This window comes from Leucoraja erinacea, chromosome 14 (assembly GCF_028641065.1).
Source record: "Leucoraja erinacea ecotype New England chromosome 14, Leri_hhj_1, whole genome shotgun sequence".
Lineage (NCBI taxonomy): Eukaryota > Metazoa > Chordata > Chondrichthyes > Rajiformes > Rajidae > Leucoraja > Leucoraja erinaceus.
The window spans coordinates 44,212,133-44,234,926 of NC_073390.1; the positions used below are offsets into that span (position 1 = coordinate 44,212,133).

At 44.2% G+C, this 22,794-nt stretch overlaps 1 protein-coding gene across 1 annotated transcript in view; it reads left to right on the forward strand.

The window, feature by feature from the left end:
- The window catches only part of kcnab1a (potassium voltage-gated channel subfamily A regulatory beta subunit 1a), a 110,033-nt gene that overhangs the window by 76,523 nt on the left and 10,716 nt on the right, over positions 1–22,794 (forward strand). Inside the window, exons 4-9 of the mRNA XM_055646291.1 lie at positions 2,362–2,441; positions 7,196–7,240; positions 9,343–9,387; positions 10,919–10,962; positions 13,347–13,433; positions 19,363–19,448. Coding sequence (XP_055502266.1) covers positions 2,362–2,441; positions 7,196–7,240; positions 9,343–9,387; positions 10,919–10,962; positions 13,347–13,433; positions 19,363–19,448 — 387 coding nt within the window. The remainder of the gene's footprint in view (positions 1–2,361; positions 2,442–7,195; positions 7,241–9,342; positions 9,388–10,918; positions 10,963–13,346; positions 13,434–19,362; positions 19,449–22,794) is intronic.

Genomic DNA, 22,794 nt, shown 5'->3' on the forward strand with positions numbered 1-22,794 from the left:
TCTGACGAAAGAAATCAAAATAAAATTCTGACAAATCACAATTTTTACAGAAGCCAATTAACCTACAAATCTGCATGTCTTTGGGGTGTGGGAGGAAACCGGAGCGCCCGGAGGAAACCCACACAGTCACAGGGGGAACGTGTAAACTCCACACAGACAGCACCCAAAAGCCAAGATTGATGTCGAATCTCTGGCGCTGTGAGGCAGCAGCATTACCAACTGCGCCACTGTGCCACGCTAACGTGTTAGTATTGCTTCATGTTCTAGCTTTCTGAGTAAGATTCATTGTTACCCTATAATAAGATGGTGCCCGACTTATCTATGGAATAGATGAAATTGCGCAAATCTATCCTGGCCACTCGGTTGGAAAGATAATGACACCAAAGCGCTCTCTAATACGTATAAATACCTGTTGGTTAGTGTTTAGGAAGGAACTTCAGATGCTGGAAAATCGATGGTACACAGAAATGCTGGAGAAACTCAGCGGATGGAGCAACATCTGTGGAGCGAAGAAAATAGGCAACGTTTCGGGCCAAAACCCTTCTTCAGACTGTTTATTTCATGGTTTTCTTAGGTGCTGCTGCGACAGGTGCTAAATTGCCACGATGTATAGAAGCGCTTTGTTTGATTAATGTAGAATTGACGCATTCCACAAACATCCACTTAAATTTATAAAGAGCGGTACAAAACAGGACGACTCCAATCTCATGGTTTACGTGAAAACAAGACACTGCTTCAGAATTAGTTCTGAAAATCAAGACATTTAATTACAGACCACATCTCTGCACTGAGGGCAAGATTCACTTTACAAATTCCATTAGCAATGTCCTCTCCCAGAAAACGAACCACTATGAACTCTTAGCTTAAATTTTCATGCAAAAACAAAAACAACAACAGTGGAAATTTGGTCTCTAAGTGATTTATTCAAAGTTCAAATAGAGTCTATGAAGATAATTTAGTTTACCGATGTAAATTGAGATAGGTTTCATCAATTAACTGGAGAACGTTTCAGAAACAGGGCATCCATATTTTGTCAACGAGTTGTATAAAACCAGGTAATAGTAAAAAGTGCTAGTAAATAGTAAAAAGCATCCAAAAAAATGCCTCATGCGCATGGTTCTGTAAAATAAATATATATAAAAAGTTTTTAAAAAGTGTCGATATTTAAAAAGTTCTAGCCTCGGTTTTGTTGATTGTTCAGTAATCTTATGGCCTGGGGGATGAAGCTGTTGCAGAACCTCAGCGGGTGCAGCAGCATCTATGGAGCGAAGGAAATAGGCAACGTTTCGGGCCGAAACCCAAGGGTTTCGGCCCGAAACGTTGCCTATTTCCTTCGCTCCATAGATGCTGCTGCACCCGCTGAGTTTCTCCAGCTTTTTTTGTGTAACCTTCGATCCTCCAGCATCTGCAGTTCCTTCTTAAACACTGTTGCAGAACCTGGTTGTCCCGCTCTTCATGCTGCGGTACCTCCTCCCAGAGTTAAGCAGTATAAACAGTCCAAATTGTGGGTGTGTGGGGGCTCTGGTAATGCCCTTAGCTCTAATCAGACAGCGCTTGTACCCCATGTCCATGATGGAAGGAAGAGAAGTCCCAATGATTTTTTCCGCTGTCCTCACCACTCTCTGAAGGCACTTCCAGTCCGCAGCTGTACAGCTGCCGCACCACGTAGAGATGCAGCTGGTCATGACCGACTCAATTGTGCTTCTGTAGAAAGTGGTCTTTTCAAACGATTCACATCCTTCCTGTGCAGTGCTGACTAGAACAAGGCGTCACAGTATAAGAATAAGGGGTAGGCCATTTAGAACGGAGATCTAAAAGGAAAAACCTTTTTCACACAGAGAGTTGTGAGTCTGTGAAATTGACTGCCACAGAAGGCAGTGGAGGCCAATTCACTGGATGTTTTCTAGAGAGAGTTACATTTAGCTCTTAGGGCTAACAGAATTAAGGGATATGGGGAGAAGGCAGGAACGGGGTACTGATTGTGGATGATCAGCCATGAACATATTGAATGGCAGTGCTGGCTCGAAGGACCGAATGGCCTACCCCTGCACCTATTTTCTATATTTTTAATTGATGTGCTGAGGATTCCTGTTTCTCCCTTTGCCTTTCCACATACCACCCACCCTCTGGTGAATAAAATGACTCTATTGGCTCCGTGCTGCTCCAATAGTGAAAAATGTCCGAGATGAGCTTTCATGTACTGCACATCACACAACACAAGATGGGGATTGGCACAGAGAATGGAACTGCTGGCTCGTCACAAACCTTGAACTGGGAACAATGGGAATGGCCCTGGAGCATGTAATTAGGCAATTTATCCAATTTCCAACTCAACTTTTGTATTGCATTTTGCCTTGGCAGGTGGCTGAGGAACTAATGACAATTGCTTATGAACATGGAGTCAATCTGTTTGATACTGCAGAGGTATACGCAGCTGGCAAGTAAGTGAACATCTTCTCCCAATGTGCTTTGGACTTCACTTTAGTGTTCATTCAATTCAATCAATTCAGTGACCACCCCGTACACGAGTACTATCCTACACACACCAGGGGCAACTTTCCAATTTTATCCAAGCCAATTAAACCGACAATCCTGTACGTCTTTGGAGGTTGGGAGGAATCCGGAGCACCCGGAGAAAACCCACGCAGGTCACGGGGAGATGGTACCAACTCCGTACAGACAGCACCCGCAGTCAGGGTCGAACCCGGGTCTCTGGCGCTGTGAGGCAGCAACTCTACCGCTGCGCCACCGTGCCGCCCACATCCTCTGAGCTCTTTTCAAATGATTCACATCCTTCCTGTACAGTGCTGACCAAAAGCAGTGCCTTTCCTTCGTGACAGTATGAGGCGGTGTGTGACACACTGTCACCTTTTAATGGAATCAAACGTCATTATCCTTTCCCAGCCACTCCACCCACACATATGTTTATTAATCGTTCATGCTGCTAGCACCTTTTTTTTGGTGTGCGAGAAAACATAGCCCTGACCAGAACTGTTTGCAGAACTTGGCTGTGGTCCTGGTAGTGATTTGTACAGTGGTCGCCTGACCTCCCTTCCAGCACTCTGTACCTCAGCCAATGCAGCAACACACCCCAGGCGTCTTCTGAACCACTTTCTTGACCTGCCTAGCTACCTCTTAAGATTCCGTTGCTATGCACTGCCTTTGTTCCTCCGTACCACTTAATATCCTCTCCTTTATTGTTTTTTTTTCCCTCTTTTTCACCACGTCTGAAAATCCATAATAAATGTCCTTCTTGCCTGTGATGTATACTTCCTGAGAGTGGTTTGTTTTTAATAAGACTCTCCTGCCTAATAGGATTATATCTGGTGATAGGATATCTTGCATTGAAAGTTCACCTCCAAAAACGACATGCCTCTTTTAGAACTCTGAACAGAAATAATTGGTGTGAAAAGGTTAGATTCCAAACAGGTGGAGCGATTGTCATTAAAATGAAAGGTATCTGTCACTGTGTGGAGAGTGAAGTGTTGAAAAGCAGAGTAATTAGGGGGACTTTTTTTTTTTACTCCTCTCTGTCACAATTGCATCTGAATATCTGTTTAACGGAAGGAGGTGAAACTTGATTTACTGAACTGAAATTTCCAACAGAAATTCTATTCTCTGGGGAGAATGGAACTGTTTTTATTTTTTTTTTTAAAAGCCTGTTTGCAAAAGTTTTCCTCTCTTGTACAGCTTCGAGAAAAGAACACGATCAGAATTATTTGCAACCGCCTCAACAACACCACAGCCAGAAAAATTAACGTTTCTGCATTGAGATATTTCATAAAACACTTCAGTTCTGTGGCGACTGTGTTTAGTTTTGTTTAGTTTAGAGGTACAGCACGGAAGCAGGCCCTTCGGCCCACCGAGTCGACCAGCGGTCCCTGCACATAAACACTACCAAACACACACTAGGGACAATTTATATTTATACCAAGCCAATTAACCTACAAAGCTGATAGACATAAAATGCTGGAGTTACTCAGCAGGACAGGCAGCATCTCCGGAGAGAAGGAACGGGTGACGTTTCGGGTTGGGACCCGGATCTCGACCCGGAACGTCACCCGTTCCTTCTCTCCAGAGATGCTGCCTGTCCCGCTGAGTTACTCCGGCATTTTATGTCCATCTTCGGTTAAAAACAGCATCTGCAGTTCCTTCCGACACAACCTACAATCCCGTACGTCTTTGGAGTGTGGGAGGAAACCAAAGATCTCGGAGAAACCCCACGCGGGTCACGGGGAGAACGTACAACCTCCCTACAGACAAGCACCGGCAGTCAGGATCAAAGCCTGGTCTCTGGCGCTGTGATGCAGTAGCTCTACCACTGTGCCACCGTGCCGCCAGGTTGTGTGAAACAAATGCACACGTGACAAGAGAGAAGCATCGGACTATTAAATCACCAGTGCAGGCTGCACCGAACTGATTATTATTTTTTTACTGTCATTTCTTTTGAATCATTAGGCTAGTCTCAAATCGAGGTTTAGTAAGTCTTTAAAATATTGATAGATTATTGTTACAAATTTCATTGGATCACTGGATTAATATGCATGTATTTTCTTTTCCACATGAGATTTTGCCTAAATGCCCATGGTCACAGAGCCAATTACTTCTCCAGAGCCGAGCCTTTCATGGTTGCTAATGCTTCAGGTGACTGGGGTAATTCTCTGTGAAGTAGCAGAACTCAGTTCAATAGCTCATTTACAGCACTTTGGATACTTTAAGACTGCAACATACTCCAGGGATGCTATTATGATATCCCTGCTGCAAGCGTTGTACTCCACCGACCACGATCATGTTTCAATGCATTACATTTGTTTCTAATGAAGATTCATTAACTGAGGTATTTGTCATGTGACAAGTAGCAGTCAAATTTACATTCTTGTTCAAGTTCAGGTTCAAGTTCACATTTATTGTCACATTCACCCATTAAGGTACAGTGATATTTGAGTTACCGTACAGCCATACTAAGTGAAAAGTACACAATACATAGGTATGTTGCAAAGCCTACCTGAAGCGTCGCTGAAAATCTGTCCCAGCCCGTGTGCGTGGTTTTGGAGCCGTTTAGAGGGGGGCGGGTTTAAAACGCGATTTTCCCTAGGCTGTTCAAATCGAGGTTTTTCAGCCTAGTTAATTATTAACGAAAAATCGCTGGAAGATTCCATAGCTGGAGCTATTTTTAGTTTTAAGGGATTTCTTTACTTGTTATAGTAGGTTAACAATTAACCTCTAAACCCACGACCGCCGACAACGGGTCGGATCTAATACACGGGAAAACGGAAGGTAGGCTGTTTATTTTTACGTTAAAAAGGGCTCCTTAAGATCCCTTTATACAAAGTTTAAAGTTGCAAGTAGCTAATTTTGGGCCCATTATATCCCGCAGTATTTTTCTGGGCATTTGAGGGCACAAATCCAGCGCAATGTGAACGTTCTAAACCAGCACGTTCACAGGATCCCACTAGAAAGCTGATTTAAATGGACATTAATTTACAGCAATTGAACACTAAATTCCTTCCATTTGGCCTATAAATTAATGTCAATGAGATTTAAAAATCATGTTTTATTGTGAATTATTTGTGAATATTATTTGGACACTTAGGCTATTTAAAAATGTTAATCATTTATTAAGAAATGGATAGATGTTTATATGTCTTTATAGGTCTTTATTCTCTGGAGTGCAGAAGGTTAAGGGGGGACTTGATAGAGGTCTTTAAAATGATGAGAGGGATAGACAGAGTTGACGTGGATCAGCTTTTCCCTTTGAGAATAGGGAAGATTCAAACAAGAGGACATTACTTCAGAATTAAGGGACAGAAGTTTAGGGGTAACATGAGGGGGAACTTCTTTACTCAGAGAGTAGTAGCGGTGTGGAATGAGCTCCAGTGGAAGTGGTGGAAGCAGGTTCGTTGGTATCATTTAAAAATAAATTGGATAGGCATATGGATGAGAAGGGAATGGAGGGTTATGGTATGAGTGCAGGCAGGTGGGATTAAGGGAAAAAAGTTGTTCAGCACGGACTTGTAGGGCCGAGATGGCCTGTTTCCGTGCTGTAATTGTTATATGGTTATATGGTTATGTTTAGATCTAGTAATTGAAGTTTGAAATTAGCTACAATTGGGTAACAAACTAATTATATGCTTTAATTTCAGGTCATCCAAGTAAGATTATTTTATATTTGTTTCAGAATGCTTCAATCTATGATAACTGAAAATTTCATTCAGTTCTCTTAATTTTTAAGAAAGTTATGAGCTTTTGACTGTCCATGATCACAGCTTTTTTGTTTTGTCCATAGAAAATCAATAGGGAACAAGATGCTAATTTCCGAGTATGAAAATGGCCATAACTTTTTAAATACTTGAGATATAAAAGTGAATTAAGTGTCAAATTAAACTTCTTTTTATGCTTTATCTGATGGGATAAATTGCAGACTTGATTTTTTAAATCTCAAAATTTTGTAACATTGCTACAATACACAATAGAATTGAACATAAACATCCACCACAGTGGAATCAACATTCCTCACTGTGATGGATGGCAATAAAGTTCAGTCAGCTTCCTCCTTTGTTCACCCGTGGTCGGGGCCTTGAACCCTCCGCAGTCGCCACTACAGGTGTTCAGGCCCTTTCATCGGGATGATCGAAACTCCGATGTCGGGATGGACCGGAGCATAGTCTTGGAGTTCCCCAATCGGCCACTTCTTCAGGTGCCTCTAATACTGTTAGCTGCTAGAAATTGCAACATTCGGCGCGGCACGGTGGCGCAGCGGTAGAATTGCTGCCTCACAGCGTCAGAGCCCCAGGTTCGATCCTGACCTCGGGTGCTATCTGTACGGTGTTTGCACGTTCTCCCTGTGACCGCGTGGCTTTTCTCCAGGTGTTCTGGTTTCCTCCAGTTTCCAACAACATGCAGGTTTATCGGTTAATTGGCTTCTGTAGATTTTCCCGAGTGTGTAGGATAGAACTAGTGCACGGGTGATCGCTGGTCGGCGTGGACGCGGTGGGTCAAAGGGCCTGTTTCCACGTTGTATCTCTAAAAGTAATTAGTTAACTGGAAAGAAGAGACAAGGTGCTAGAGTACCTCAGCGGGTCAGGCAGCGTCTCTGGAGAATATGGATCGGACGTTCTGGGTCGAGGACCCTTCTATTGTAAATCTAAATCTGCAGTTCTTTGTTTATCTATTAATTAATTCAATCTTGTTTCAGGGCAGAGATTATACTCGGGAACATCATCAAGAAGAAAGGCTGGAGGTAATATTTTTATTGCTGAATTCAAGAATCTTGGGACAGTTTAGAGTTTCCTATTTTTTTTTTCCATTATCTTTCTTCAGAAACACATTCCAATCTCCATGCATTCTGCCTTCACTAGATCACGAGGGACATCAATAAAGTATTTTTCCCCAAGTTAGAGGATTCTAAAATTAGAGTGCATGGGTTTAAGGTGAGAGGGAGAGATTTAAAAGGATCCACCATGGGCAACTCAGAGGGTGGTCAGTATCTGCATACAATCATAAATAGATTTTTCAGGTATAAATTCCACATATAACTGGAAATAGAGGTGTCCTTTACTGCACCCATTTGTTAAGTTTCTATGTTTCTATGTTTCAATGTATATTGAAAAATTGTTTTCTAATAACAGGTTAACCGCTGATCAATGGTGAATTGTTTCAAAGGTGTAAAAACCACATGTGGCCATTCATCCCTGATATGTGTAGGATAAAACTCGTGTACAGGTGATCGCTGGTCGGCTTAGACTCGGTGGGCCGAAGGGCCTGTTTCCCCGCTGCATCTCCAAACTAAATTAAACTAAACTGAAGGCAGTGAACCTGTAAATCGTAAACCATCTGCATATTGTTGAAAACCCCTGCATTTGCACAGAATCTGGAAACATTCTTCCCCCTGTATATTTCAGTTGCCTCGGGGACTCCATCGCTCCTGGGGAAGCTGAATATTTGAATTGAGGAATAAATTCATGGCTTATTTAATCCGGGTGATGGCGGTTACTATATATTCCCACTGGCAGCCGGCTTGTCATGCAGCACTAACCGTCAGTTAATGTTAAAAGAAATGAGTTGCTGTCCTCCCGACCGTATCCGTTTAACAACACTCCCTTAATTTCATCTCTGTACCGTTGAGTCCTGAGAGTACGTTTAGCATTAAATCACTCGCTGCTAATCTAGACATCTCCATGACGATCACCAACAGGCATCAATCACCTTTAACGCTACGAGGTATTTCGCAGGAGGTTTATCAAACACAATCTGTCCACAAAGCACAAAGTGAAATTCAGGAACGAGCATTGGGAAGTTGATAGGTTGGGATTTAAGGAAAGAGAGGAGTGATTTTGGAAGAGTTTGCAGTAATGATAATGCATTTAAACTTGGGGATACATCGGGACATGGGTGATTTATAGATCATCTTGTTCAATTCATCTGTGATACTTTAAAGCTCATTTACTGATGTTTTAATATTTAAAATATGTCTATGTTTTATATATGTGTATACATATATAGATATATAAATATATATGTGTATATACACACACTCACACATACATATTATACATACGTACATGCACATACATATATTTGTTTATGTGCATGTAATATATATAATAACAGTATGTGTGTTCTATATATGAATATATGTGTATAAGTACACAAACATGTGCGCACACACACACACACACGCACAGACACACACACACACACACACGCACAGACACACACACACACACACACACACACACACACACAGACATGCACACACACACACACACACACACACACACACACACACACACACACACACACACACACACACACACACACACACACACCGCACACACACACACACACAGACCCACACACAAACCACACACACACACACACACACACAAACACACACACACACACACACAGAGACACATGCACAGACACACACACACGTGCACACACACACACACTACGCGACACCACGTACACACGCACAGTATGTGGCCTCACACACACACGGGCTAATGACACACGTGACACACGCACACGCACACAACGCACAGAACACACACACTGCCACGTGAAACACACACGCATATTTACAGCCACACACGCAAAGGCAGACACACATGCACACGATCATCCTTTCACACCCTAGTTCTATGTATCCACTTTCTCATCCACTCCCTACACACTAGGGGGTGATTTTGGACACCAATTAATCTACAAACCTGCACGGCTTTAGTATGTGGCCTCAGGGCCTAATTCTGCCCCTATCTCTTAGGATCTTATGCCTTATGACCTTATGACCTAATGACCTTATGAAGTTATGATGGTGACGCTGTGTTTCTCTTTCAGACGCTCCAGCCTGGTGATAACAACAAAGCTGTACTGGGGCGGGAAGTGAGTGTTCAGTGTGGTCCCCACACTCTCTTCTTTCTGCATCTGCCTGTCGTGATTACAGTCAGAAGTGAATTGTAATTTATTTTGTTCCGTTGGATTACCTGCACGAAAGCAAAGGCAATTATCAGCGGCGCGGTGGCGCAGCGGGTAGAGTTGCTGCCTCTCAGCGCCGGAGGCACCGGGTTCGTTCCCGACTACGGGCGCTTGTCTGTGCGGAGTCTGCACGTTCTCCCCGTGACTCACGTGGGCTTTCATTATGAACGATTATAGCGATTGTTTGGAGACTGAGTGGGTGGCGGTCCCATCTTACAACGGGTAAAGCTCCGGCCGAACTCTGCTGCAGTGAGGACATAGACAATAGGTGCAGGAGTAGGCCATTCAGCCCTTCAAGCCAGCACCGCCATTCAATGTGATCATGGCTGATCATCCAACTCACTATCCAGTACCAGCCTTCTCTCCATCCCTTTAGCCACAAGGGCCACATCTAATTCCCTCTTAAATATAGCCAATGAACTGGCCTCAACTACCTTCTGTGGCAGAGAATTCCAGAGATTCACCACTCTCTGTGTGAAAAATGTTTTTCTCATCTCGGTCCTAAAAGATTTCCCCCCTTATCCTTAAACTGTGATCCCTTGTTCTGGACTTCCCCAACATCGGGAACAATCTTCCTGCATCTAGCCTGTCCAACCCCTTAAGAATTTTGTATGTTTCTATAAGATCCCCCCTCAATCTTCTAAATTCTAGCGAGTACAAGCCGAGTCTATCCAGTCTTTCTTCATATGAAAGTCCTGACATCCCAGGAATCGGTCTGGGTCCTGGTCGGGTTGCTCCTGGGCCTGGCCAAGCTGGCCATCCGCGTGTCACTGCGCCAGGGGGGAGAGGGCTCTGCCCGAGCCGGCTGCCTGCCGCTTTTCCGGGGTTACGTCCGCGTCCGGATGGTACTTGAGAGGGTCTACGTGCTGGTGGGGGACGCCCGGGACCTCTGGGCACCGCGGGGGGTGGAACGTATCATTGACGTGGATGGCGATACAGTTGTTTGAAAATTTAATGATTAGATCATTTGTTGATTTGCCTGATGGTGGTGTGTGTGTTACCATTGTTTTGGTTCATAAATATCATTTTTTTAAAATAATAATTCGATAAAATATTTTTGATTTTTTTCTTTTTTAAATGTTTGCGATCTGAAAAGCCATCAGAACATTTCTTTGCAAATCGGTCTCTGAACCGAAAGCCTTGATGAATGCGATTGACCTAATTACTATGGCAGACAAAAAGCTGGAGAAACTCAGCGGGTGAGGCAGCATCTATGGAGCGAAGGAATGGGCGACATGTCACCCATTCCTTCGCTCCATAGATGCTGCCTCACCCGCTGAGTTTCTCCAGCTTTTTGCTTTCCATCGATGTTTCCAGCATCTGCAGTTCTTTCTTAAGCAACCTAATTTATTATCTTCGTCGACTGAAAGTGTCAGATGTTATTTGAGATTTTATTGATGTGCGCAAACGATTAACAAGTCTTAAATCTCGTCCGCAGGGCCGAGACGGAGAGAGGCCTTTCACGGAAGCATATCATTGAAGGTATATAACATGCGGCAGAGCCTAATTCACTCACTATTTGACTATTTGCCTCTGATTGTGTGAAGCTGTTTGCTGCGCTGTGTTATGTACCAGTGTCAGTATGCCACAGCTGTCACGATGCAATTATGCTACTTATTGGAAGAGCGGATATAAATATTGTACCAGGGACTTTAAGGGATAATGATCCATCCTCAGTGTGTGATGGTCTTGTATCTGTAGAGCTGATCCGCCCACTCATGTGCGGTTAGATGGATTGTGGTCGTGACAGCGTTTCTCTGTAGTGTAGGCTGATGTATTCAGACTCTGCACAATGCTTGCATGGAAATATGAATACAGGCTCTTGGAGGGTTTAACTTTTTCGCTGCCTGTACCAGGCACCTGTTTTCAGCAAAGGAGTTTAGAAGGATGAGGGGGACGGGCGGCACCTCATTGAGAACGGGTTCATCCTAGGATCTGACGGAAATCATCCCAGGAATGAGTGGGTTAACTTATGATGGCCGTTTGTCGGCACTGGGACTGAACACCCTGGAGTTTCGAAGGATGAGGGGGTGGGGGACCTCATTGAAACATCCAGAATAGTGAAAGGCTTGGATAGAGTGGATGTGGAGAGGATGTTTCCACCAGTGGGAGAGTCTAAGACCAGAGATCATAGCCTCAGAATTAAAGGACGTACCTTTGGAAAGAAGATAAGGAGAAATGTATTTACTCAAAGGTTTGGTGAATCTGTGGATTCATTGCATCCACAGACAACAGCAGACACCAAGTCAATGGATATTTTTAAGGCAGAGATTGACAGATTCTTGATGAGCGGTTGTGGGGGGATGGCAGGAGAATGGGGTTGAGAGGGAATTGATAGAGCGGACATGATTGAATGGCGGAGCTCTGCTCCCTGAACCTATGAGCTTATGATGCTGTGCAATTGAGTTCAGTTTAGTTGAGAGATACAGCCACGGAAACTGTCACTACAACCCACCGACTCTACGCCGATCATCGGTCACCCTTCTACACACTAGGTCTATGTATCCCACTTTCTCATCCACTCCCTACACACTAGCAGGTCATTTCACAGAAGCCAATCATCCTACAAAACCTGCACATCTTTAGGATGTGATAGGAAGAAACTCCACACGGTCACAGGAAGAGCGTGCAAACTCCACATAGACAGCACCCGAGCTCAGGATCGAACCCGGGTCTCTGGGGCTGTGAGGCAGTGGCTCTACCAGCTGTGCCACACCAATTTAGATGGCAGGGATCATATTGATAATTAGAGAATGCCCTCATATTGACAATAGGATAAGGCCACGGACCTATCTTCAATCTCCTTTCCTCTCTTAAAGCGAAGCTTTGTAACAAAGTGAGATGATCAATTGCTCTCACAGATATTGTGCCGGTAGATTCAAAGCTAAGTGACGAGCATGTAGCTGTAGCTGCACCGTAGCCACAAAAACCATCCTTAAATTTGAAGAAGGATCTCGACCCGAAACTTCACCTATTCCTTTTCCCCCAGTGATGCTGTCTGACTGGGTGAGTTACTCCAGCACTTTGTGTCTGTCTGCAGTTTAGACCAGTACCAGTCCGGGCAGGTACTGTACATGGAAAACCATGCTTTAGAGGGATGTGGGACCAGTGCAGGTAAATGGGACTAGCTTGGATGGGGCATCTTGGTTGCCATGGATGAGTCGGGCCGAAGGGCCAGTTTCCGTGCTGTTTGACTGTGACGTGAAGGAGGCAGTTTAAAAGCCATAGGGAAATCGGGATAAAATGAATATTCAACCTCTGCAGAAACGTCTCATTTCCACAGACATATCCCTACTTTATCCTTTATCAGCTTGTTTCATCGCCTTCACTCCTCGCATTCTGAGCCCATCACAATAAAGTTGTACGCAATCTGTTCATTCATCCCATAAAATATGTTGGGGGCGACTATTATGCAGAAATACAAGAAAAACTGTGCAGAAGGTTATTGCAGTCAGGAGCGATAGTGTTGTGGACAAAAACTGCTGGAGTGACTCAGCAGGACAGGCAGCATCTCCGGAGAGAAGGAATGGGTGACGTTTCGGGTCGAGACCATTCTTCAGACTGAGAGTCAGGGGAGAGGGAAACAACAGAAGGAGGGTCTCGACCCGAAATGCCGCCTATTCCTTCTCTGCGGAGATTCTGCCTGTCCCGCGGAGTTACTCCAGCATTTTTATTGTCTATCTTCGGTTTAAGCCAGCATCTGCAGTTACTTCCTACACGTGATAGTGTTGTAATTTGTGGAACGTGGTGAACATTGACTGCGACACACCCCCAGCCACTGACGGTGCAAGAGGAGGCAGCGTTATAGTCTGGACGCCCACAGTTACTGACAGAATGCACACCTTTCCATTTTGTGTTGCTTCTAGGTTTAAAGGCTTCTCTGAAGCGAATGCAACTGGAGTATGTTGACGTCGTGTTTGCCAACCGACCAGACACCAACACTCCGATGGAAGGTCAGTGATGCTCCCTCTCAAAGCCCAACGTACTCTTGTTTATGTGTCATTCCTACCAAGTTAGGGGGTGTTGTGGATAATGAAGAGGATTTCCAAAGTCTACAGAGTGATTTAGGCCATTTGGAAAAATGGGCTGAAAGATGGCAGATGGAGTTTAATGCTGATAAATGTGAGGTGCTACACCTTGGCAGGACAAATCAAAATAGGACGTACATGGTAAATGGTAGGGAATTGAAGAATACAGTTGAACAGAGGGATCTGGGTATAACCGTGCATAGTTCCTTGAAGGTGGAATCTCATATAGATAGGGTGGTAAAGAAAGCTTTTGGTATGCTAGCCTTTATAAATCGGAGCATTGAGTATAGAAGCTGGGATGTAATGTTAAAATTGTACAAGGCATTGGTGAGACCAAATCTGGAGTATGGTGTACAATTTTGGTCGCCCAATTATAGGAAGGATGTCAACAAAATAGAGAGAGTACAGAGGAGATTTACTAGAATGTTGCCTGGGTTTCAACAACTAAGTTACAGAGATAGGTTGAATAAGTTAGGTCTTTATTCTCTGGAGCACAGAAGATTAAGGGGGGACTTGATAGAGGTGTTTAAAATGACGAGAGGGATAGACAGAGTTGATGTGGACAAGCTTTTCCCTTTGAGAATAGGGAAGATTCAAACAAGAGGACATGACTTCAGAATTAAGGGACAGAAGTTTAGGGGTAATATGAGGGGGAACTTCTTTACTCAGAGAGTGGTAGCGGTGTGGAATGAGCTTCCAGTGGAAGTGGTGGAGGCAGGTTCATTGGTATCATTTAAAAATAAATTGGATAGGCATATGGATGAGAAGGGAATGGAGGGTTATGGTATGCGTGCAGGCAGGTGGGACTAAGGGAAAAAAAGTTGTTCGGCACGGACTTGTAGGGCCGAGATGGCCTGTTTCCGTGCTGTAATTGTTATATGGTTATATGGTTATATGGTACTGTATGTCATGTTGTCACTTCCGGGCGGAGCACCATGGCAAATTCCTTGTATGTGAATACTTGGCCAATAAACTTAAACTTACTCACTTATTTACTTGACCTGCCTATACGCTCTCAAACAGGGTGGCAAAAGTGAACCTCCAAAATCTATTTATTAATCACGCAAGCCCTTAAATGTATTATCATTAGCCCTGATATTAACTCAATATGAAAACCTACATGATCACAGGGAGAACGTACCTCTTCCCACCCACCCCCCCCCCCACCCCATTACAATCCTGACTTGGAACATAACCTATCCATGTTCTCCAGAGATGCTGCCTGAACACAAAGTTACTCCAGTACTTTGTGCGTGTTTTTTTTTGTAAACAGCACCTGCAGTTTCTCATGTCTTATTCATTAATAATCTTATGAAGTGTCCACTGGGCAGGAAAATAAGGAATTTTCCAGTTTTCTGTCTGCACCCATACTGATAATGACCTTGTGTTCTTTATAAGAAGGCTGTTATAGAAATGCTAAAGATCTTATAGAGGTGTCTAAAATCATGAGAGCAATAGATCGGGTGGATGCATCATGCCCAGAGAAGGTTAATAGAGAACCAGGGGACAAAAGTTTAAGGTGAAGGGGAAACAATTTAATAGGAATCTGAGGGGTAACGTTTTCACACCAAAGGTAGTGGAGGTATAAAATGAGCTGCCAGAGGAGGCAGTTGAGGCAGGGACCATCCCAATGTTTAAGATGCATGTAGATAGGTACACAGATAGGACAGGTTAGGATGGATATGGGCCAAACACGGGCAGGTGGGACTAGTTTAGCTGGGACAAGTTGGGCCGAAGGGCCTGTTTCCACGCTGTATCTCGGACTCGAACGAGAGTAGACTAGATACGGTTAGTTTAATCATAGTAATTGAAAAGGTAGATTGAGGAATAAAGATGAAAGGCTAGAAGTGAGCTCCTGAAAGCGACTAGATTGGAATGGTCTTCACTGGTTGAGATATAATTCAATTGGCGGAGGGAGCAATGTTTGAGATACTTTTGTTGGTAATCTTCAGGGGCCTCTTAATTAACAGCCCAATAAGTGCGACGTAGCTGGGGGGAAAAAACCAACATAATAGTCAGTCATTGAGAATCGTGGAATCAATTAATGTGTGGAAGCCAGACATGAGAAATGAAATGGAGAATAAATGTAAGTGAGATGTTATATAGCACAGTGACATCAAGGAATACTGGGAAGCTGACGAGGTCAATCAGATTGTACAAATGGCTCTGGGCCATGTGATTAAAATCTAACCAAGCCACCCCTTGGGAAAGACTTGCCAGAGTGTGTGTGTGGGCCTGGATCGTACTGACTTGATCTTGCTGTATCCTCTGTACAGCCACTGCTGTCCTCGCCTAGTGTTCCAAAACTGAACACTGTATCCCTTCGTCAGTGCCTCTTCCCCAGCCAACAATGGGCCATTGTGGGCTCCACCCTTCCTTGGTCACCTGTTGCCGCCCCTGATTAGTTCTGGCCTTTTCCTACCTCCTGTTCCCTCTCCTCTACTTTCAGTCTGAAGAAGGGTCTCGACCCGAAACGTCACCCATCCTTTCCCTCCAGAAGATGATGCCTGACCCGCTGAGTTACTCCAGCATTCTGTGTCCACGTATCTTCGGTGTATACCAGCATCTGCAATTCCTTAACACATAATACTCTTAAGACATTGATGAAGCCGCATGTGGAGTATTGTGCATTTCCTTTCAACTTTGACCTCTCACTAGACAGTTATGCCCTCTAGTATTTAATTTTTCCATCCAGGGTAAATGGTCCTGACTGTCGACTCAGCTCTGCCTCTCATCATTATATTTGATTAAAATCATGTTAATACGTCATAGAAGTGAAATTAGGCCATTCAGCCCATCGATTCTTCTCCGCTAATCACTCATGGCTGATCTAGTTTTCCCTCGACCCCAAAACTATCACTTGCACAACATCGATTGCCTGATTTATTGTTGACAAAGTACATTAAATAGTCTGGATTTATTATATGTTTAAAAAAAACTAGAACGATCAATGCAATGTGCTATTTATGCACCACTAAATTGTCTCTAGTGTGTAGGACAGTGCTAGTATTTGGGATGATCGCTGGTTAGCATGGATTCAGTGGGCCGAAGGGTCCGTTTCCACACTGTATCCCTTAAGTTTAATTAAAGTCTGAAGTCTATATTCAGTGAAGATAGACACAAAATTCTGGAGTAACTCAGCAGGACAGGCAGCAGCTCTGGATAGAAGGAATGGGTGACGCTTCAGGTCAAGACCCTTCTTCAGACTCCGTTTCAGGTTGAGACCCTTCTTCAGAATGGTTATTTTCCCTCAACCTGAATTGATCATCATCTTCCACAGCAGCCATTAATAGTCCCTGGTCTTTGCTGAGGCAGCAAGTCCTTTCATCAGCAGCCCGGAGGGGATAGTCATACAGCAGCAGCCTTCATTTGGCAAACTGCGGCAGCAGAAGGTAGCAAGCAACCTGTTCAAACCCGCAGTGGTGTCAAGCTCTCCAATGTACAGTTGCCTTTTCAAGGTGCATTTGTCACTCCTAGATACCCAGCTGCCTCAGATAGAACACAGATAAAACAGAGCTGAAGAAGGGTCTTCAACCTGAAACATTATCTCCATTTCTCCTTCCACACACACGCCGAGTGTTTCCAGCACTTGATGTTTATATTCTAACAGATTTCTAACAGTGTTCGATTTTCATTTATTGAGTTCAATAGTTCAATGGGATTTTATTGGATCATGTAGCTGGGAACAGTGATATTCCCATTTTGCCTTCCAGTTCAGTAAAACCTCAAGGACCAAATTCACACCTACTTCTCCCTTTCAACAACCCCCCCCCACCTCTATTCCTTCCTCCAGCTTCACAATTCATGCCTCTTCTATCCTTACTCCCTATCTCACACTATTTGTCTTTACATCTCTGGCCTTTGTCCAACCATCTGCTAAACACCATCACCACCCCCTTCCCCTCCCTGTCACCGCTATCCACCTATCACTTGCCACGCTCTGCCCTGCCCCTCCTCTCCTCCAGCTTTCCTCCGCACACCCCACCCCCAACTACGATCAGTCTGAAGAAGAGTCCCGATCCGAAACGTCACCTATCCATGTTCTCCAGGGATGCTGCCTGACCCGCTGACTTACTCCAGCACTTTGGATCTTTTTTGAGTAAAACATCTTGCTAGTTCTGCGCTGGTATAATACAAATGTAAAGAGTAGGAAGGAACTGCAGGCGCTGGTTTAAAAAGAAGATAGACACAAAAAGCTGGAGTAGCTCAGTAGGTCAGACTGTATCTCTGGAGAAATGAAATGGGTGACGTTTCGGGTCTGGAAGAAGGGTCTCGACCCATAATGTCAACTATTCCTTTTCTCCAGAAATGCTGCCTGACCCACTGAGTTATTCCAGCTTTTTGTATCTATAAAATACAAACATAAAACCCAGACTATTAGAGAACATAAAGTTTCTGGAGTAACTCAACAGGTCAGGCAGCATCTCTGGAGAGTGTGGATGGGTGATGTTTCTGGTCAAGACCATTCTCTAGACATTATACATTGCAGCTGGCAGAAATATACTCTGATATCTGCTTTCTGCCACCTTGCTGGAGTGTAAAGTTCCTTCTGGATGCCAGCTGAGTTTCACTGAGAACGCTCCTTGCCTTAGGATATGTGAGCTTCCTCCAGGTTTAGTCCAGCAACATTACCGCTCTTTGATCATTACTGAGTGAACAGCATCCCCTGGTGGCTGCAGTAGTCAAGTGCAGCAAATTGAACACAGATCTTGATAACTGGCTCGAAGGGCCCAATGCCCTGCTCCTGTTCCCTATCCTACTGTTTATGTACCCATTTGAGTGGGCTGTTTTTAAAGCGCTCCATTAGAGTAAAGAAAACAACTCTTCCAATGTTTTCAAGGGTGGCACGGTGGCGCAGTGGTAGAGTTGCTGCCTTACAGCGCCAGAGACCTGACTACGGGTGCTGTCTGTACGGACTTTGTACGTTCTCCCCCTAACCCCGTGGATTTTCTCTGGGTGCTCCAGCTTCCCACACTCCAAAAATGTACGGGTTTGTAGGTTAATTGGCTTGGTATAAATGAGTAGGGTGCAGGGGATCACTGCTCAGTGCGGAGTCAGAAGGGCCCGTTTCCGCGCTGTATCTCAAGACTAAACTAAACTAGATTAAACTGCGTGGCCGTAATGTCGATGTCACGAAATTAATTTTGTTCCGGGGTTTGAAGCTGATGAGCTGTTGAATTTAGACCCAAAGTGCCGGAGTAACTCAGCGGTTCAGGCAGCATCTCCGGAGATAAAGGATGGGTGATGTTTCAGGTTGGGACCCTTCCTCAGACACAAACTGTTGAATTTGTTCATTTACAATGTGCAGCGGCAGATAGCAACCAATAATATCATGCATCAAACTGGACTTGTGTACCTTGATAGCTTTGTATGAGCAGCATTGTTGTGAAAAGTTCAACAAAGCCCAAAGCCAGCCCTGGGCATCTCATTTTATTTTAAATGGCTCTAGCAAAGGATGAGCACAGATCAGAACAGTTCAACCACCTGCCTCTCAGTAACCCTTCCCAACAGAGTCAGCCTGCCATGCTTTAGCCTGCCTCTCCTCTCTTCCTTCTCTCCTCCCCCACAACCAACTACTGATCCGAAAGGTCACCTATCCACGTTCTCCTGAGATGCCGCCTGACCCACTGAGTTACTCCGGCACTTTGTATCTTCTTCAGAAAAGTAAATAATAAATGGATGTACATTATTTCCGGTTTGCATTACTAGATATTGTATAAGTAACATTGACAATGGCACCAGCAACTGCAGACAGATCCACGCTCATCATTGCTGTGTTTCCCGTCACTTTCAGTTGACTTTTAATTTTGACCTTCTTGTTTTGTTCCCTCCACCCCGCCCGCCTGGGTGTTAGAGATTGTCCGGGCCATGTCGTACGTGATAAACCAAGGAATGGCCATGTACTGGGGCACTTCCCGATGGAGTGCCATGGAGATCATGGTAAGCATCTCTGAAATACTATCAGACGTAAATCCAAGCCTTGGATCGGGTGGATGTGGAGAGGATGTCTCCACTGGTGGGAGAGTCTAGAACCAGAGGTCACAGCATCAGAATTAATGGACGCCCCTTTAGGAAGGAGATGAGGAGGAATTTCCTTAGTCAGAGGGTGGTGAATCTGCAGAATTCATTGCCACAGAAGGCTGTGGAGGCCAAGTCAATGGTTATTTTGAAGACAGAGATGGATAGATTTTTGATTAGTGCGGGTGTCAGGGGTTATGGGGGGAAGGCAGGAGAATGGGGTTAGGAGGGAGATATAGATCAGCCATGATTGAATGGCAAAGTAGACCTGATGGGCCGAATGACCTAATTCTACTCCTCTCACTTATGAAATGCACAACACACACTTCTAAAGTTGCAAATGGCCATTTATAATTTCAAATAGATACTAAAACTCAGTAGCATTGACTCTAAACTGCGTAAATTGTGCTCAAGATATCACACAGTGCTGGAGTAACTCAGCGGGTCGGGCAGCATCTCTGGCGAAAAAGGATGGGTGACGTTTCAGGTCGGAACCCTTCTTAGGACCCAAACCCAAAATGTCACCCATCCTTCTCTCCAGAGTTGCTGCCTGACCCGTTGAGTTACTCCAGCATTTTGTGTCTGTCTATGAGATTACTTTCTCTAGGCATCCATCATGCCCGGAGCAGATATCGTGGGGCAATGAGTACATTCCCATGCTGTGCTGTTCTATGTTCTAAATAATGGCACATTAACCCTAATCCACGCCAGTTCCTTCCGACATAAATTGTGCTTAATCCATAAATAAAATACTATCAGTGTAGATTTCTTTTAAAAATTCTCATTAGTAAGTGTGTGAAAACTATTTTGGAATTGCAGTTGTTTAAGTAGTCTTGACAGAAATTCTTCATGCATTTAAAGGAATTTTCAGGCAGCAATTTAAATGTTTGCTATCAGCTCGTCACAATGTTATTTTAAGGCCTTGGCCTTTTCATCAGGCGCTAAAAAAAAATCTATTTTGTCTGTCAGGATTAACTTCTTAAAATGAGCTTCCTTGCTTATTCAGAAGCCATCGTTTATCTATAAGCAGCAGAAAGCTGCTAATCCTCTGTTACTTCATTTAATTGGGCTTATTTCATGTGACAAAAATCCAAAAGTAGGCGTTTGCCGACAGTTCTTTACTAATTAACAATAGTCTCTTGTGCAACACTTTCCAAATGAAATCCTGAACAGTAGAACAAAACGTTGCTGCAATTGTGTCCCCTCGTGAAATGGAGATATGGGACATAGCTGTTATAGGAAAGATGTTGTCAAGCTGGAAAGGATTTACAAGCTGCAGAGAGGATTCACAAGGATGTTGTCAAGGCTCGAGGGCCTGAACTATAAGGAGAGGTTGAGCAGGCTAATGGGCCTGTCCCACTAAGGCAACTCTTTTGGCAACTGCCAGGGACTAATGGAATTCACCTACAACACCTACAACAGCAAAAATTGTCACCAGGGTCCCTGAAAAATGTTCAACATGGACAGTCCCATTACTCTATTCCATGAAGCGCAGGAGGATGAGGGGTGATCTTATAGAGGTGTATAAAATCATGAGAGGAATGAATCGGGTAAACACTTAGTCTCTTGCCCAGAGTAGTGAAATCGAGAAGTAGAAGACATAGGTTTAAGGTGAACAGGGAAAGATTTAATAGGAACCTGAAGGGTAATATTTTTACACTAAGGGGTAATGGTGGGTGTATGGAACGAGCTGCCGGAGATGGTGAAGGCAAGTACCATCGCAATGTTTAAGGAACATTTAGACAGTTAAATGAGTGGGATAGGTTTAGAGGGATATGGGCCAAATGCAGGTAGGTGGGACTAGTGTAGATGGAACATGTTGATCAGCGTGGGCAAGTTGGGCTGAAGGGCCTGTTTCCACGCTGTATAGATTGGCAATCTGGTTATAATATTCCATCATGATGTATCCACGTTGGCTCATGGATGGGCCATGAACCCATCATGTTCCATGTATCCTCTCCTTTTCACCACTGACTGACCCCTCATTTCATTGTAATTGTAATTTATTATGTTAATTTCATTGTAATTGTAACTAATTTATTAGCCAAGTATGTAAACACACAAGGAATTTAGTTTGCCAAGTCATATAAAAAAACAACAAGATACATAACAACATAAAAATTAAACATGGACTTAAACAGCCACCACAACGGCGTGTGAGAATCCCCAGGGCACACAGCATATGCGGAGACCCACAGCCATCAGTTCAATGTCCGGGCCACACGCACGCTCCTTCACCGTGAATCGACCAGAGTTGTACCGACCGCTGTCACTCTCTCCTCAGTCCCTGTCCGCCCAAAAAGTCAGAAAGCTGGCCACACTCGCACTAGACTCCGGGATGTCCACATGGAGCCATGTCTCCGCAAAACACCGAGATCACTGCACTCACGGCACTCCCTGTGTATGCAGCACGTCCATCTAGTGTTTACGGCGACCTCACATTCCCCACTGTGATGGAAGGCAAACAAACGGATACCTTCTTTCCTCTTTTCTCCGCGGTCGGGGTAATCGAAACTTCCGCAGTCGGGGTGATTGAAACTCCCGCGATCGGGGCGGTCAAAGCTCCTGTGGATGGAGCTCCCGTAGTCGATCCCAAACAAAGGGACCGCAGCTCTGCGATGTTAAAGCCGCAGTGCGGACAGAGATACGAAACAGAAAAAGTCGATTCTCCGTCGAGGGAAGAGATTAAAAAGATTTCCCCCAACCTAATACAAAAACTAAAGATAGATTAAAAACATACAAGTAACACAGTAACAAGAGAAGAGAAGGACAAGGCAGGCTGTCGGCAGGGCAGCCATATACCGCGCCTGCACTCTCCAACCTTACTTTCAATATCTTCTGCTCTTTTGGGGGTTTTTGTTTAACATAGATTAATAAATTAAGACAAAGATGAAACGAGTTTCCAAAGGAAACAATTACAAATATTTACCCAATAAGTTATTAATTTGCAAGGGAATAATGTCTAATGCTTTGTACTTCAGTTCCAATTTCTGAAATGCTGCTTTCAGAAGTTGTACACCAACAAGTCAGCCTCGTCACCCAATATCTCTGAGTATTATTAGAGCCCACTTTGAATTTTCAGAGTCATCACAGCATGGAAACGGACCCTTTGGTCCCACCTGTCGGTGCAGACCAAGATGCCCCATCTAAACTCGTCCCACCTGCCCGCGTCTGGCCCTTAGTCCACTAAACCTTTCCTATCCATGAACCTGTCCAGATGCAGCTTCATTATTTTAAATGTTGTTATAGTACGTGCCTCAACTACCTC